Source organism: Argentina silus (assembly GCF_951799395.1).
Source record: "Argentina silus genome assembly, chromosome: 15".
Taxonomy (NCBI): domain Eukaryota; kingdom Metazoa; phylum Chordata; class Actinopteri; order Argentiniformes; family Argentinidae; genus Argentina; species Argentina silus.
Window position 1 is genome coordinate 12,122,980 of NC_139669.1, and position 17,544 is coordinate 12,140,523.

The 17,544-nt window shown below is 41.6% G+C and overlaps 3 protein-coding genes across 4 annotated transcripts; 1 reads left to right on the forward strand and 2 right to left on the reverse strand.

The window, feature by feature from the left end:
- Positions 1–3,210: 3,210 nt before the first annotated feature.
- smim19 (small integral membrane protein 19) lies at positions 3,211–6,469 on the reverse strand. Its single transcript, XM_083686458.1, has 3 exons — positions 6,223–6,469; positions 5,972–6,096; positions 3,211–4,140 (listed from the first exon to the last, which is right to left on the reverse strand). The coding sequence occupies exons 1-3, from the start codon at positions 6,351–6,353 to the stop codon at positions 4,082–4,084; spliced, it is 315 nt and encodes a 104-aa protein (XP_083542584.1). The 5' UTR covers positions 6,354–6,469; the 3' UTR covers positions 3,211–4,081.
- A 170-nt stretch (positions 6,470–6,639) lies between these two features.
- Positions 6,640–8,981, forward strand: LOC310816321 (uncharacterized protein). The gene is made up of 5 exons (XM_083686457.1): positions 6,640–6,743; positions 7,088–7,267; positions 7,392–7,491; positions 7,661–7,791; positions 8,144–8,981. Exons 1-5 carry the CDS (start codon positions 6,690–6,692, stop codon positions 8,450–8,452), a joined length of 774 nt encoding a protein of 257 aa, XP_083542583.1. The 5' UTR covers positions 6,640–6,689; the 3' UTR covers positions 8,453–8,981.
- A 5,021-nt stretch (positions 8,982–14,002) lies between these two features.
- On the reverse strand, positions 14,003–15,576 carry LOC310815947 (interleukin-8-like). 2 transcript variants are annotated; one of them, XM_083685912.1, is made up of 4 exons: positions 15,339–15,576; positions 15,060–15,189; positions 14,777–14,866; positions 14,003–14,399 (listed from the first exon to the last, which is right to left on the reverse strand). In XM_083685912.1, the coding sequence occupies exons 1-4, from the start codon at positions 15,406–15,408 to the stop codon at positions 14,387–14,389; spliced, it is 303 nt and encodes a 100-aa protein (XP_083542038.1). In that variant the 5' UTR covers positions 15,409–15,576; the 3' UTR covers positions 14,003–14,386. The 2 variants fall into 2 exon arrangements, with proteins under 2 accessions (XP_083542038.1, XP_083542037.1); XM_083685911.1 differs by having other exon boundaries at positions 14,003–14,402.
- Positions 15,577–17,544: the final 1,968 nt, after the last annotated feature.

Sequence of the window (17,544 nt, forward strand, 5' to 3'; positions counted from 1 at the left end):
TAATGAAGAGAAGAGCTGGGAAGATGAACAATGTCCAGTTAATCCTGGAGACGTTTTAAGGGGCTGAAGTTAAGGCTTTGTCTATTACATTGTAAATCACCCTCATAAAATAGAGAAAGGAGCCTATCTTTGCTATAGTGTTGAGAAGTCCCTATTTTAATGAGACCTAATTGGAAAGAGGAGAATGAGGGTGTGTCTCCTAGAGGTCACAGGATGAGGACTTGAGGTGCATTGAGTCTCAACACAAGCTCTAAAACTGTAGAATAGTCAACAAAGAGCTTTTCATCACTATGTGTGTGTGTGTGTGTGTGTGTGTGTGTGTGTGTGTGTGTGTGTGTGTGTGTGTGTGTGCGCGCGCGCGTGTGTGCGCGTGTATACGTGCATGGCTGTATGCATGCAGGTGTTGTCATCTTTGTTCATGCCTAATGTCTTTAAGAAATTGTATATTACAAAAGTCCTTGAAAATCAGAAACATAATGTCTTTCATTCATATCCCAGAGACAGATTGTGTTGAAAGTGCCTTTCAATCTGAAGAGGGAAGAATAAAGCAGTCATTTTCTCGGAACTAGCTTGTGGACGTGGAGGGGAGAGTGGTTGCCCAGGGCTCTACCCTACTTCCCCCTCCAAAAAAGAGCCAGAGTTGAGCTTGTTGAGCTAAAACGGTGGATAACAAACATATGGTTGTGCATAATATGATGATATCATTTAATCCTACAGTATGCTTACCAAGGGATCAGGTGTTTTGTAGGCTATGGCTTTAAGGACTACTTTCCACCAGCTCAGAGGCACATGGGAAAATGATAGTGGTGCCTTACTCACCAGTTACATGAAAATTCATATCATAAAAAGATGATGACTATTTTCAGTCATGAAGTCGTCAATAGTCGCTAAATTAGGGCTGAACCAGCATTCATTCATTCAGAGAGCCACTCTCTTACACTCACAAACTTTTAATCACTCCATCCATGACTACATTTCTCAGTAACTTTCTCTCCCTCACACCCCCCACCCCCCCGTCCACACACACACACACACACACACACACACACACACACACACACACACACACACACACACTGCTTCTCTCTCTGTGTCTTTATAAATAGAATGAAAATTAGATTAGTTCTCTCCCTAAATTAGATGATGATACTGTATGGTGGACGATGCTGTTCACTATATTCTCTTCTTCATATCATCTCCAAATATATGGAATGTGAATAAAGAAAATGAAAGGGGGGAGAGGAGGAGACGCTTCGGCGAGAAGGTCTGATGAAAAACAGGGGGTACGACAGAAAGAAAGAGAGAGAAATATACCCACGTCTGGTTGTTTTCACCCTAGAGGGTGAGAAACAGAAACAAATAGAAGATTTCATTAACCTCCACAGGCAATGTAATATAACCAAGGTGGATCCTCGCGTCTTTACGACTAACTTATCGTCTGGGTTTCTTTCTCTCTCCCCATATACCTCTCTTTACCTCCTATCACCCCTCCCCTACACACACACACCCTCTCCCTCCCTCTCTCTGACTGTTGTTTATTAATAGCTTTCTGCATGGATGAAGGCGGTTCATTACTGTGTGATGGAGCCGCTGTGTTATCCCAAACCCAATGATAAACTCTTTTTAATTACGCCTTATGAAACAATATTAAAAACTACCGAGGTGTGCCTAATTTTTCCACCACCCCACTAGCTTGCCACAAACAGACCCCCAACACAGACAGACAGATAGACAGACAGACAGACAGACAGGTAGGTAGGTAGGCATACACATACACACAAACACACTTACACGCACATACTTTCATTCTAGGTAAGTTCACTACCTTCAACAATGTTTTGATAAGCAGGAAAAGCCTGCAGAGGCCCAATATCTCTCCTCTCTGTCCTCTCTCATCAAACGTTGTAACCGTCTTGAATATCAACCATATGTTCATCCACTCTATCTAGTTTCTTACAGAGAAAAACAGCTGGGAAACATAATGAGGTGGCAATGTTTTATAAACACTTTTGGATAGAACAGTTGGAAAGGAAACTTGTGTTTATCCAAAAACCACAGCTAAAAAAACAGTCTAGTCCTCTATCCCTTAACGTCCTCCCTGCCTGGAAACTCCCAATAGTGGCCCATTTAGACCTCTCCCACTAATGACCTCATTACTCCATTGGTAATTAAGCAATTAACTCCAGATTAGCTATTGATTAATGTTTGCCATGAAAAATGTTTCTCGATGGGATAGTACTGGTTAAATATTAAACCAATCGTAATGAGTAACTGAGTGATTAGATTATGAGATGAATTGCAAAAGCACATATGAGACTCATTATCTAATTAACAAGTGTTTCACATGACATTTCTTCTTTGGTACCAACATGCTGTAGGTAATAGATCTCTGTTGATAATGGAAAGGGGACATGAATTGAGTTAGTGAACAAGACTGCCCTCATATTTACCTAATGAATGTCAACGCTTTTCAGATCATTTCTATCAGACACAGATACTGATATGGATGTATGAATTGGTTTTAATCATGGTGCAGATCATAATCTGCCAGAGAATTAATCAAAGGTGGCGATATCCTCAATGCTTTGCCCTTATCTGTGCAGCAAAAATACCAGTGGTCATAACTTCTCTCTGCTAAGGTATTGTACAGTTACAGCAAAAAGGTATACACAACAAAACAGAAAAAACAAGATTTAATGCATGCAGTGCTACGTACACACACACACACACACACACACACACACACACACACACACACCCTATTTAGAATGGGTAAGGCTTTGTACCTAAGCCATTGATGTATTGATGCATTTAATCAGCGTCCCATTCCTCCGCCGAGAAGAGTAATCATTTTTCTATTACACCACCTCCGAAGGACGTCCACTCGCATTTGTTTGGCCTCTTTTGTGTTGTTTCTGGGCCAAAGCTTCCTGTTGACTAATGTTTTATTTATTTTCTTTGATGGATTAGAGGCTCAAGCTTTCCTGCTAGGCCCCTGATGCAAAATGTCACCTTCCTCAATCACTTTCCCCCCAACCACCACCAACCCCGAATTCCTCCATTCTATATCCCGCTAAACACACACCAGCAAAAACTTTCTGCTTGGAGAATTGTGACATTGGCGGAAAATCAAATGAATTATTACAACTAGGGGGATAGGAGAGTGGGTGGGAGGGGGTGAAATCAAGCAAGAAACATACATATTTTTCATGGGTCCCTTGTTTTTATTTTGGACCAGTGTAATAACAAGAAATCAATTCTGTTTCACAAAGAGCAATTGGAGAGAGAAAGGTGAACTATGACCCTCAACACAAACCTTTCCCAGCACTGTTATTGCATCCTGATAAGTCATTCCCTAAAACCTACACAGATATGCACATATGCTTGATTCAAACTCTGTTGTTGTATTATAATTCTATAATTATAATTCTAAAGTTAGTATCAGATTTAAGACATCATAGTTACTATTTTTCAATAAAATCAGTTCCTCTTACAACCACTAGGTATTAACACATCTACATCAATAATCCAAAAAGGCATTGAACCATTAAACAAACACGACTAATAAGGGGACATTGGAAGAAAAGCACATCATAATAAAGCATCAAACAGATGTCTGGATTGCGATCATTTGGCTTGGTAATCCTTCATTTCCAGATCTGTTATAGTCTTCGTGTCAACACTACAACGATGAATGAACCAGTGTTTCCCCTACCGTTGACTAGGTGGGACGCGCCCCCCCCCCCTTGCCTGAATCTGTTTTGCCCTGCCTGAAAAGGTTTGCCTTACATAGAACTCGTAGAACCAAGAAAATGTTGGTAATAGCAGCCCTGGATGCTGATTGATGGGCCTCTGTACCCTGCCTAAACAAATCTGGGGGGGAAACACTGGAATGTGCAAGACAGCATTTCACACAATGACAGTCTCACATACGCCTCTACTCAGTAAGTTCCTCCTGCATCCCCATGTCCTCTTGAGGAGTGTAGTAGTAGTACTGTAGTCATGGTCAAACCAGCCACGGAGGCTGAGTAATGGAGACTGGGGGGGGGGGGTGATCATGCATAGCTTCTTTCTGCTCGTCTCATTCCATGGAGAGCTGCACACTCTCACTCTGCCCTTGTTGCTGGTCAAATTTCCTGGCTGTTAAAAGGGAAATGGAAAGTTAAAAAGGGGGCACAAAGCGGGTTAGAGATGCTTTTCATGATTTTCACGATGAAAAAATTGAATTATTGAAAGCGTCCGAGCTACTTAGTGTTTACTACAGCAGATACAGAACTGACTTTGTTGTCTGTTCCATTTCATTTGCAGTGTCATCTAAGGAAAACATTGGCTACAGTCAAATTGCACCATGATATATACAAGACTACACCGAACACAAGCCCTTTCATGTGAAGCATTTTTTTCTTTCATCTGAAGCTTGGCTCTGTACTCCAAAAGTTTGGATTTTAAATCAAACAATTACCATGAGGTTAAAGTATAGATTCTCAGCTTTTATTTTATGGTATTTGTGTACATATTGGTTTCACCATTTAGAAATGACAACACTTTTTATACATAGTCCCACTATTTCAGGGGTCCAAAAGTAATGGAACAGATTAACATAATGTCCAAATTAAGCACATGTTTAGTATTTGGTCTACAATCCTTTGCATGCAATAAGTGCCTGAAGTTTGCGACCTATTGACCCCACCAGACACTGGGTATCTTCTCTGGTGATGCTCTGCCAGGCCTGTTCTGCAGTCGTCTTCAGTTGGTTTGGGGTCTTTTTGCCTAAAATCTTATCATCAGGAAATTGAAGGCATGTTCAACTGGATTTAAATCTGGAGACTGACTTGGCCACTCTAGAACTTTCCACTTTTAGGCCCTGAAAAACTCTCTAGTTGCTATGGCAGTGATGTTTGGGGTCATTGTCTTGCTTATGATGAAGTGTCGTCCAATGAGATTGGAAGCATTTGCTCATACTTCAGCAGACAAGATGTTTCTGTACGCTTCAGAATTCATTCTGCTGCTGCCGTCAGCAATTGCATCATCAATGAAGACAAGTAAGCCAGTTCCAGTAGCAGCCATACACGCCCAAGCCATAACACCCCTTCCACCATATTTCACAGGTGGTATTCCAGGGATTTTGGACCTTTTTCCAGAACTCTGTAGGCTCTTATCTACTTTTTAGCAAACTGTAATCTGGCCATCCGGTTTGTTGCTAACTAGTGGTTTGCACCTTGCAGTGTAGCCACTGTAGTTCTTCTGGTGAAGTCTTCTGTGGATGGTGGTCTCTGACACATTCACACCTACCGCCTGGAGAGTTTTCCTGGTCTGTCGTGTTGAGGTGTTTCTTGATTATGGTGAGCATTCTTCGGTCATCCACTGTAGAAGTCCTTCCACGTTTGCTGAGCTCACCAGTGTTGTTCTTCTTTTGGATGATTCCAAACTGTTGTTGTTGGCAAGCCTAAGGCTTTGGGTATGTTTATGATAGTTTCTTTCTGATTTCTCAGTCCAATAATGGCTTCCATGACTTACAACTCTTTGGTCTTCATGTTGACAGACACCAATAGCTGACTCGAAAGGAAAACGTAAAGGCTAGAATCATCAATACTAGACATCTCTCTTATGCCTGTAACAAATGATGGGATGGGACACACCTGACTAACCAGAAACACCCGTCATGACAATTTTCCAATACTACTGGTTCCCTGGGAACTATGTATAAAATGGTTGTAATTTCTAAATGGTGAAACCAATCTGAAAAAAGAAGGCATTGAATTAAAGCTCAGAATCTATTATTTACCCTCAGTTTCATTTAGAATCCAAACCTTTGGAGTATAGAGACAAAGTAATAATAAAAAAGACAGCTTCACTGTCCCTTTACTTATGCAGGGCTTTGTATATTAACTATAATCAAAGGCTCTTATTTCCTGATGGGGTATGGCTGAGAGCAGAAGCACTGCTGGTCATTAGAGGAAGGATCACACACCAAGGGAGTACATCTCCAGCTGCTGTCGTAGGCGCACTTTTTGCAGACTGTCATAGAAGTTGGGCTCGGTCGTTGTTCCTACGGTGGGAGGCAGAGCAAAAATCCGCATGATCTTCCTCTTATTTCTGAGGGAGAAAAAAGGACGGAGACAAGAGAAAGAGCCACGCAGGTTAGCTGGCATAGAGTAAGTAAACCGGTCAGCAAATGCATGTCTAATCCACTACATTAGAAGAGAAAGACGCATCTCTTACTTTCTGGCATACATCAGCAGTCCGAAGCTGACCAGAATGACGAGCAGGTAGACGTTAGTGGCCTCATTCCACGCCTCGTGCACCGAGTAATCCAAAGACTCCTCGTTCGACATCACCCCATGACCGCCCATTGCAATCAAGCAAAATGCGACGTTCGTCTCTGGTTTTATGAATGCATCAAATATTTGATCAATGTTTGCTAGGTTGTTGTTTTTTCACGAATGCAACTGCACTCTGTAAACATAAAAATGACGTGGTTTCCGGAGTCGTCTCCGAATTGGACCACGACACCGCCTCCAGTGGTTAGGAGGGGGGGGTGCAGGTGGGAAACGTGACGAGTAGGCGTGACTCGAATACTAGACAACGATTGGGTATCCCAACACCTCCCCTGAGAACCTCCTTCAAAACAAGGAAGTAGCCAGTACGAACCACACTGAACTCAAGTTGACACTGACAGCTTAAGAGACATGGCGTGTGGCAATGTTTTGAGGTTCATTCGTCCCGCTAAACTTTCATTAATTGTAAGTACCTATAGCGTGTCGCATGGTTAAATGCATTGTTTTAGTTGGTGCGAACACATTTACAGTTGCATTTATGGCATTTATCCAAAGCGACTTACCACAAATACATTTGTTTAAGTAAGTGAATCATCTATCCCTCAGTCATCATAAGAAAAAGTAATCAATGCTCGGACCAGGGGCCATTGGCAGTTTTTTAGTTTGTTTGTTTGTTTGTTTGTTTGTTTGTTTGTTTGTTATTAATAGGAGAAAAACTCCTGTTACACAGCTTTATTGATTATTGTCAACTGTGTCTTGCTCAACTGAGACAAAAGTCATTGAGTGAAAATCTCTTTTTTTGCTTGCAGGCGTCTCTCCGGTGTGCGGATTTGCGGCAGAAGGCAGGAGCAGTGACAAGGGTAGCAGCGGCGACCCATAGACAGTTCTCCAGCGATGCTCCCCCTGAAAACATCAGCCGGTATCCAGTTCCCAACAAGAAAGACCTGCCTTACGACGTAGTGGAGCTGATGGAGGAAGTGGAGACCAAGGCACTGCACCGACATTTCTATTCTACATATCCTTCAGTGTGGATCTGACTGTGAAACGGCATCAGAACAGTCTTACCAATAGCTGTAATTTTATAGAAGAGCCTGTTTTTCTGCCTCTTGACAGGGAGGATTCCTGCCCAATGTCTTCAAGGTGTTGGCACATCGACCAGCTGAATTCCGGGCTTTTTTTGCTTACTACAACGAACTGATGAACAAGGAGACAGGTGGGGAAGCTGCTCCATATATTGTGTGTGTGTGTGTGTGTGTGTGTGTGTGTGTGTGTGTGTGTGTGTGTGTGTGTGTGTGTGTGTGTGTGTGTGTGTGTGTGTGTGTGTGTGTTCCAACACTGTGCAACAGGTTCTGATTTGAATGTTACTCTGTCTTTGCTCCCAGGGCGACTGACGAAGGCTGATCGTGAGCTGATTGTGGTCGCAACCAGTATCCATAACCAGTGTCTTTACTGTGTTGTATCCCACAGTGCATTGCACCGCATCTACTCCAAGAAACTCACACTGGCTGACCAGGTACATTTTCATCAGTTTTCTATTTTTTCTCTAAATCTCTTTTTGCCACAGATTAGTGCACTGTACACTGTTTTATGCCAGTATAATTGGACACACTAAACATCAGTTATTTACATTTGTGATATCAACCCTGTGTCTTAGGAATGACCTAAAAAGGGTAATGATAAACCTCTCTACACTGTCTACTTTGCCTAAATTTGTTTTTGTTAATATTTTTGCTTATATATTGTTTTTTATATCCCATGCACCAACCTCACCAAGTCAGTTTCCTGTATGTGCAAATATACTTGGCCAAATAAAAGAATTCTGATTCTGATTCTATCTGAATTGAATACTCCGGCCCTCTACCCAGGTGGTAGTGAACTACGAGAACGCAGAGCTGTCCCCTCGTGAGCGCGCCATGTTGGACTTCGCCCTGGCCGTGTGCCGTAGCGACACCATCACCGACCAGCACTTCCTGTCTCTGGAGGAAGTGGGGTTGGACCGCGAGGACGCCTGGGATATCGCCGCCATCGCTGCCTTCTTCGCCATGTCCAACCGGCTGGCCCACCTCACGGACATGAGGCCGAACGCAGAGTTCTACAACATGGCCCGTGTGCCCAGGGACAAGAGCAAGGGCAAGGGTGAGAGTGAGAGTGAGGGAGGTAAGGGAGGTGCCTAGTTGTGAGATCACGGTGTACACATGGTGTACAGGTGAGAGAGCGAGCCCTCAGACAATACCCAGCTCACAATGGGAGCAATTTGTGCCCATTTTGTCTTCTCCTCCTACTGCACACAGACTTTGGGAGTATAAAAAGGTGACAGATTTTTTTAAAAGACCAGAACCTTTCACTGGGGACACATTGTATCGTGTCAAGTGTTTCAGAGTTTTATTGAAATGGTAAGAAAAGAAAGGGAGTTCACTGGATGTGCAATTATGGGTCTGAGCTACATCTGGTAACATATGTGTGTGATTTAGTGTGTTAATAACTTTTTGTGGTTTTCCAAATGTTTCCCAGTAAATGTTCACCATTGGGAAGGTGCACTGTTTCTGTTTTAAATGTGTGCCGTTGTCAGGATTGTTACTGTAAGCCTGTCCCCCAGTCTGCTAGTCAGTCAGTAACACTGGGTAACCTTTCATGGAACACTAGTATGCAATGGGAATACTAACCTTTGTTTTCTAAATAAACATGATCTATTTTGAATATTCTCACAAAGATTAAGATCTGTCTTTTATTCCATTATACTCATTTACACTACATACATGAGGAATAAGTATCAGGACTATTTGGACATATTCATATTTGAAGATATTACTGTCTTACTATTTCGCTGAAATATGCATGCACAGTATTTATCAATAGAGACAAATGTCTTTCTTTCTGTTTCAAATTCTCTGACAACAGCTGTGTATTTGTTATATCTTATTTCACCACTAGAGGGCACCACACCCCTATAATTGATCAATATTTTGCAAGCAGCCAAGGAAAAGCTTGGAAATTTGCCTCCTGCAGTTTTGCTTGTCATAGTATATTGTTTCTATTCTGGGCATATGCATAATAATGTATATGTCTCTGTTTATTTCACCATTGAGGGAGCAGAACAGAGTGGAGGCACGACCAATGTGAAGGTCTGCCACATTCTCCTTGGGGAGGGTGAGCCAATTGTACCTCATCACAACTTACTGTAACAGGTTGTGATGTGGTTTTGGCAGCGGTGTAGCCTACTGCATGATCTGGTCAGATCATGAGCTGTGGCTCCATTCTCTACCCTTCGACCCAAAGTGTTCACTTGTTCACTCCCCCTCATGCATTTAAAAGCATTGTGTAGGTGGAAGCGTTCGCACGAGGGAGGAGAATTCACCATCCTTCGTACACCAATCCAACACCAGGAGGAGTGAACAAGAGCACACTTGCAGTAGAAAGGTAGAGAAACAGAGATCAGCCCTGAGCTGGGTTTAATTCCCGATAGTTGTTCCCTCCCATCTGCCCTCCTTTCACTCCCCTTCTCAGATCGGACAGGACTGGTCTTGCTAAAGGTAATAGCTCCACCACATTTCAGAATGATTACACCTTCCAAGGGAGCGAACAAGGGCAGACTGGAAGGGGAGCAACTTTCTGGAATGAGATGCAGCCGTGGTTCTGTGGGTCGAAGGGAGCTGTCCCTTGCTGTCACCAGGCCTGGCTGTGAGCCAGGGTGATACGAGAGCGTGCCCGACCTGCCAGGTTAAACTAATCACACGTCAGTTAGGTAATACAGGCCACTGGAAGTAGACAGGACACAGCTGTGTGTGTGTGTGTGTGTGTGTGTGTGTGTGTGTGTGTGGAGAGAAACTTGTACAGGGGGGTAGTGGGAATGAAGAGGTCTTTAGGAGGGACCATTAAGATGTAGCCTGAAGAGATGGGTCTTCAATCTACGGTGGAAGATTGATAGTGACTCTGCAGTCATGACAGCAGTGGGAAGCTCGTTCCACCAGCGGGGCACCAGGACAGTGAAAAGCCGTGACTGAGTAGCGCGGCTGCTGCATCCACGTGATCACAGCCAGAGGTGCTGGTGGCACACAAGCTGACCAACCTAAGTAGTGGAAAAGCGTGTTCATCCTCATTTATCGTCTGCCATTGCTCCTCACCTCAAAGTGAGCATTCGTACTTTATTTGTGTGTGTGTGTGTGTGTGTGTGTATATGTGTGTGTCCATGTTTACTCCATATCCCTCACCTAACTCTCTCACATGTCCTCTTCAATCAATTCTGAGTGAACGTATGCCATCAATTACTTATTTTACATTGAAGTTTCATAGGGGTGATGAAAGCCAGCAGGTACCGAGGTACAGCAGGTACCGAAAAAATAGTCCCCACCGTACTCCTCTGAGAGACAGAATAAAACTTTACAACTGTGACTATGAGCCGTCCTGGCGCCACTCAACCGATGTGGGCGGCCTTTTATCCGTGGCCTGTCTTGACTTCATTCCTCGACAGTGAGATATGCTGTACATGTCAATGTTTACGAGGGAGGGAGGGAAGGAGGGGGGGGGGGGAGAGCTGGTGCTGGTGCTGGTGTAGAAGATATTATATATGTCTAATAATTTAGTAATGATTAATATTCCAATTATTAATTTGCTTCTATTCAAATCAATGTTTAAGTTAAACTCAGAATTATTCTTCAATTACTTTACCAATTATGCCAATATCTGGTCTCAATATTCTAAAGGAGTCGAACTCTAACTTTTCATGGGTGCATGCCTTCACACAAAGGACACAAGCGCAGGGATCAAAATAAAAATTAATATTTATTAACAAACTAAACAGTGATATGAAAAAAGCATAAAGCAATGAGGTAGACAAATGAATGAATGAATAAAGGCTTTGATGATTGAGAAGATTCACAGAGCCAATGAATGAATGGCTATGGCACACGATAGCTATGAAGGTGTATCATCTATGTGGAAGCTATTCTGTGTATGAAACTCAGATGCACAGAATCTTATAGCGGAAGGCTCTGGCAGTTTGCTTGTCTCTGGGGAGTGTTGATAATGACACATGATAACAGTATGACAATATGTTTCATTTCAGTCATCTATGTCTTTGCATTTGGGTGAATCTCCAGCCATCTGAATCAACCACTAAAAGAGAGTGGGTTTTTTTATGTCTCTTCAGGGTATGGGGCGGTTGTCCATTTCAGTTTGAATTCAATAACTTTTAGTGTCTTCCAATGACTCTCTCAACAGTTAGTACCCAGCTTTTAAAGAGGTGCTACGGGATCTTTGGATAAGTTCAGCCACTGGTTTTAAAATTAGCACTCACGAGCCAAAAACAGGTCCCTGAAGTAGACAACTACTGTCGAGAAATTAGAGGGGGACATCTCCTCACTCTCATGAGCAAAGTCTTATTTTGTTGGCCTTAAAGGGGAACAACTGCAAATTTCAAAATGTATGTATGTGCCTTAACCTCTCTGACTCTGTGGAGGACTGGCTCTCAATGTGCACACCTCTCTCACTTAGGGAGGGTGGAGCTAGAGCAAAAACAAGACCACCGTCACAGGGTCCCACTCCTCCTCTCTCACTGCCGTTGTTCCCGTTGAAACTGAGGGCTGTGTGGTCTAATGAGATAAGAAATCGATTAACATTATATCATGGTAAAAAAAGAAAAAAGAAATCATTCAGTTATTTTCTGAAACGACAAGTTTCCAGCCAGGCAGAGTGTGTTTGTGACTGTAGCTTTTGTAGAGTTCAATATTTGTTTAACCCCCATGATGTTAACAATGATGTCAAAATTTGATGTAAAGAGTGTGACGTATGTTAGTGGGACTTTCCTCAGAGCGTGCTTTTGTACCGCGGGTGAGCTTAGTGTCACGTTTCTAAGGGTATTCCCCCCTATTCAAACTCATTCTTTTCAAGGTCTGACTCATAGAAATCTATTGTTCTGCAGTGCTGAACTATCTGGTGTGAAATCATAGAATCTGATAGAATAGACAGACTAGATCACAGATGTAGAGTAACTAGAGTTTAGATCAGGGTTGACAACCAGAGGGGGTTTTGACAAGCATGCATCGCTGTACTGTATCATCGCTGTACATTGTATGTGATCAGGAAGCATGGTTGTGATTCATGGTTGTGATTGGGAATGTCTCTGTGATTGGGAATGTGATTGGGAATGTCTCTGCTGTATAACAAGAAGAAGAATTCTGGAGTTATGGAAATAAGGCAAGTAAGGAGATGGGTGTATATGCTCTGGTAGATACACTCAATGTCATCCTCTGGACCTTCCTTCGGGATAGAGGATCAGATCAGCAGCTGACTTTCTTTGCTTCTAACTGTACACACTCATGCACACACACGCACACACACATACTAACAAACAAATACAGTATGCATGTACAAACACACATACACACCCATATCACCATATGATCTACATTATCTACATGTACTAAGTCATACATCTGAGAGGAGGAGGGGAGGAGAGGAGAAAAATAATTGTACCCATAAAACCTACAGTATACCTATAAAAGCATTTGAAAGGCACCGTCAATAAACACTGCCCCATATTCTATCTTATATATTTTCACAAGTGTACTTTAGCTCTGTCTCGTGAACTCCCACTGCCACCTCTCTGTCACCCACGTCACACAACCAATCCACTCAGGAGTGTTTTAGAATGTTCCAGACTAATAATCCAAATGCACATCTACAGTTGATTCCCAGGGATTATGCTGTATCAGTGATCTGCTGATCTTAGAGAGGGGGGCTGTTTAGGTAGAAGGCCTGCGTTTGACTGTGGCTGTAGCTGGGCTGAGTGCTGCTGGTCACAGCATTCGGGCATTTAGCACCATGTGGAGACCACAGATTACACCACCACTAGTCATTAACAGTGTGATCGGGTGTGTGCACCATCAACATGTCCCGGCTATCTGAGCTCACAGGTTTTCAGCCTGATTGTGGGATATATAAGCTGCTTTTAAAATGTATCGTTATATTACAATATATAACTATTTTTAGAATGTATATTGATATATGACTGAGATTTGACATTAACATGTGGGATGAAATGTGAATATAAATATCAATTGACTCATAATCAGTGTTGTGATGGCCTCATATCCTGTTTACTTCATCTGTTTATTCAGAATGTGTTCAGTGGAATGTCAGCTCTATTAGAAGTTCCTCCAGCACACTGAGAAGTGTTAAGGGCCCTGGCCTGCATGGGAACCTAGAGAAGAGTGAGCGTTGGTGGGTATGATGGATGACATACTAAGACCCCTGGGTCTTTGGTTCTCCACCATCTTCCATGCGTTGGACCAGAGCCACAATCACAGATATGATTAACTTTAATTCACAGACATCATTGGCTACCCTGTGTGATTCTGTACAGTTCCCATGTGTTCCAAGTAACCTTTGGTCAATCAGACAGTTCCCATTGCCTAACCTGTAGTATAATCAGACAGGAAGTGTGAAGGTGTGTCACCCGTTCCATGCTAGTGAGAGTCAATCATGCTTTGGAAACCCTTCATGCCTGAGTAACGTGAGAAAGTATACTGTGAAACACAGAGATGGGGGCAAATTACAACAGAACATCCTTAGTTTAGTGTCCATCTATGGTGATGAATCAGCTTGTTGAAAAATAACATATTTTAAGTTATATTAAAGGTAAAAGAGGGTGTGTGTGTGTGTGTGTGTGTGTGTGTGTGTGTGTGTGTGTAAGATCGGGAAAGAGAGAGAGAGATAAACACAATACATTTCCTTTTATGACTTTTAATTGATGAAAAAGTTGAATTAAAATACAAATAAATAGGCAACATAATAAATACATTCATACATACTGAAAAGTTTGACCTAACTTATGTGACAATATTATTACAGGAATCATAAAAATAAAGATACATGGATATATCCTCACACAATCATAAATCCAAGATCAAAGTCGAAGATAATACATAATACATTACAGAAAAACGCCCTTGATAAGTGTCTTGCACACAGTGCCTGAGTGCAAATAAGATTAATTTCTTCATACATCTGTTTTGACAAAACAAAATAATAGTATGTAGCTTATCATCTTCTAAATACTTTTTTGGTTTGTACATTGTAGTCCCAGAGTGTGCTATGTTCTTCTTTTGTCTTTAACGCCTTCGTCTACTGAGAAAAAGAGACATGGATGTTATTAGAAAATATACAATTTTATATAGATTTTTTAAAATATTATTTTACTTTTATTTGGAATGTCTTTATTACGAATTGGGTTTAGATACATATTTTATAAGTTCATTTTCATATTTTATACAAAAATAATGACCGTCCCTGTAGGGTTCACAAACTTTCGAGCAGCACTGTATACAGTAATAAGCAATCAAAAGTGGTTTCAGACCTAGTGATGACATGTTGTGACTTAGTTATCAACTATGAGAATGTATATATATATTTTATGATCAGGTTTTTCTCATTTAATGAGAGAGAAGACATAATTATGTTGTTTCTGTCTACATCTGTGTGTGTGTTTGACCTCTACTTACTTGGCCAGTATCATCCTCTCGACAACCTTCTTGACCCAGGGAGCAGTGGGGTCCAGGCAGAGCTCCTGACCAGTCTCTTTCAGAGTGGCACTGTAGGAGATACAGGGAGCACAGACACACGGTCAGAGCCATAACTAACCATTACACAACCAAGCCTAACAACCATACCACAACTAGAACCAGAGACTAAACTAGCTCTTCCAATAACTTATTCAGAAATAGTTGGAGCTGTATGTGGTGTTAGTAAGAGTAATGGGTCGCTTCTTAGGTGTGCAGGACTCACATGATCTCAGTGTCCCTGCAATGAGAGGTGGGAGGGAACAGCTCAACCGTCTCAATGAGTCGACCAATCCGCCGGCTCTCTGTGTTAATGCAGCGACAGCGCAGGTGACCCAGACCTCTCAGACTCTTCCCTGTGACCGTGATCAGAAACACACTCAATTAGACATCAGATAGATAGATAGATAGATAGATAGATAGATAGATAGATAGATAGATAGATAGATAGATAGATAGATAGATAGATACAGACAGACAGATATATGTCAATGATAAAATTCACCTTCAGTGATGGTCAGGAAGACCAGGAGCATCATGATAGAGCTGACTGCGATTCTGCCGTTCATCTTCATGTTTAACAGGAGCTGGAGTAACAAACTGTATGGAAGTGAAGCACCGTGAAGTATTTAACCACTATGTTTGTTTAGTATTTAACCACTATGTTTGTCTCTCTTTCAGTCTTTCTTTTCTTTAATCAGTCCGGCTGCACTCTTTCCTTCTCTGTACTCTCCTTCCGTTTGGAGTTTCCATCTGGAGCTGAGGTGTGCAAGACGCTCCTTTTAAATGTCAGATATGGAAGTGAGTCATACTGAGGGTTGTGCAATACAAGACAGCCTGATGCTGGGAATTTACCCTTTGATCACAAGTGGATTAATAACAGTAAGAAGAAGATATGTGTGACTTATCAGTGACATCTCACAAGAGTGCATTTGTCACCTCATAGAAAAAAATAACATCTTGAGAGATGTTGATGGAAAGATACAAGGGTAGATCAGTGAAAGTGGGTATTGCATTTCAATTAGAGAGGGTCAGTCTCAGATGGAATAAATGTTTTTGCTTATGAATCTGCGTAACATACAGAGCCAGGTTCACATCAAAACAAGTGTCAACCTTGAACCCCAAAACCACTAACCATTAACCCCTTCTGGCTTGGCAACAAACAAACTAAATACTGTACACACCAGTCCCCTAGTTTACACATCCTCTTATAATGAAGAAAGTTCTGAATTCTTGAGGTGTGAGACTATTGATGACCCATCGATATCTGAATCTGTTCACACTGATGTGAGTATGGTGCAGGACTCCATTGCTCATAAAAATGATTTGATTCAAGACTAAGTTAGTTTAAATCACATCTGACGTCTGATTACTCAACACTTTTTGTGGATGTGGAAAACTGATTTGTAGCTGTGTGACAAATGTAGGAAAGGAGAGTGAAATAATGCCTAAAAAATGACCTAATTGGTGATTCATTTTGCTCAAAATGTTCACCATTGCAGTTTTTATACTATTTGACTCCACCATAGAAAGGAGCATGACAGTCATCTGTCTAGATTCAAAGGAGGCAATTCTATAGGGAAAACAAATTCCATTATTCTTGTTTATTTTACTATTAAATCAAGTTTGATTTTAAGTATTTGCTTTAAATTGAGGACTGGCACCCTTGTAAGCACAATCAAAAGAGGCCTAATAAAAGTTCTCTGACAATGCACAAATACCCCATTCTATAGAGTTGATTTCCCAACAATATGTATTTTCCATTATGTATGCATACATAGCCTGACCAGCTCTCAAACAAGCAGTTATGAAAGATGAATACTATAATATCAGACCTGGGTCAAATACTGTGAGTCTGCCTGTAGTGCTGGATGGCCATGGTTTGCACTTTTAGGACTATTCTATTGGTTAAATTATGCCAGGCAAACTGATTCAAATTTGAACCCACCCAGGTCTGTATAATACTGTACAGTATATGCGGTAAGTTCCTGGACAATATACACTCAAGCCTTCCCTGGAATCATTCTCACAATTTAAACTTTTATTCACAACATCATTGGATGTTTCATGAGTGAGAGTTGATTTCCAAACTGCAGTGCCCTGCATAAGTAAGGAAACAGTGAAGCCTTGTTTCTTTTTTTGGCGCTACACTCCAAATGTTTGGATTTCAAATCAAACAATTACAATAAGGTTAAAGTAGAGACGCTCAGCTTTTAGTTGATGTATTGGTGTACATATTGGATTCACCATTCAGAAATTACACCACTTTTTATGCATAGTCCCCCTATTTTATGGTACCCAAAAGTAATGGGACAAGTGGCTTGACAGGTGTTTATGGTAAGTCAGGTGTGTTCCGTCACAGAAGAGAGCTGTCAAAACCTTAGGCTTGCCAAAATCTGGAATATCATTAACAAGGAAACGCTGAGAATCTCTACTTTAACCTCATAGTAATTGTTTGATTTAAAATCCAAACTTTTGGAGTGCCAAAAGAAGAGAAAATGCTTCACTGTCCCATTACTTACGCAGGGCATTGTATATTTAGTTTGCATACACAGCAGGTCTGCATAATATACGGTAAGGCTTAAGTGGTGTTAAAGCAATGCTCTTGCCTATGGCTCTTACACCGCTGGCTCAGACCCAGCATTCCTGAAGAGATCCCCATTAGATAAATCAAGACAAGACCAAACACATCTACCAGTCTCTGTCACAGC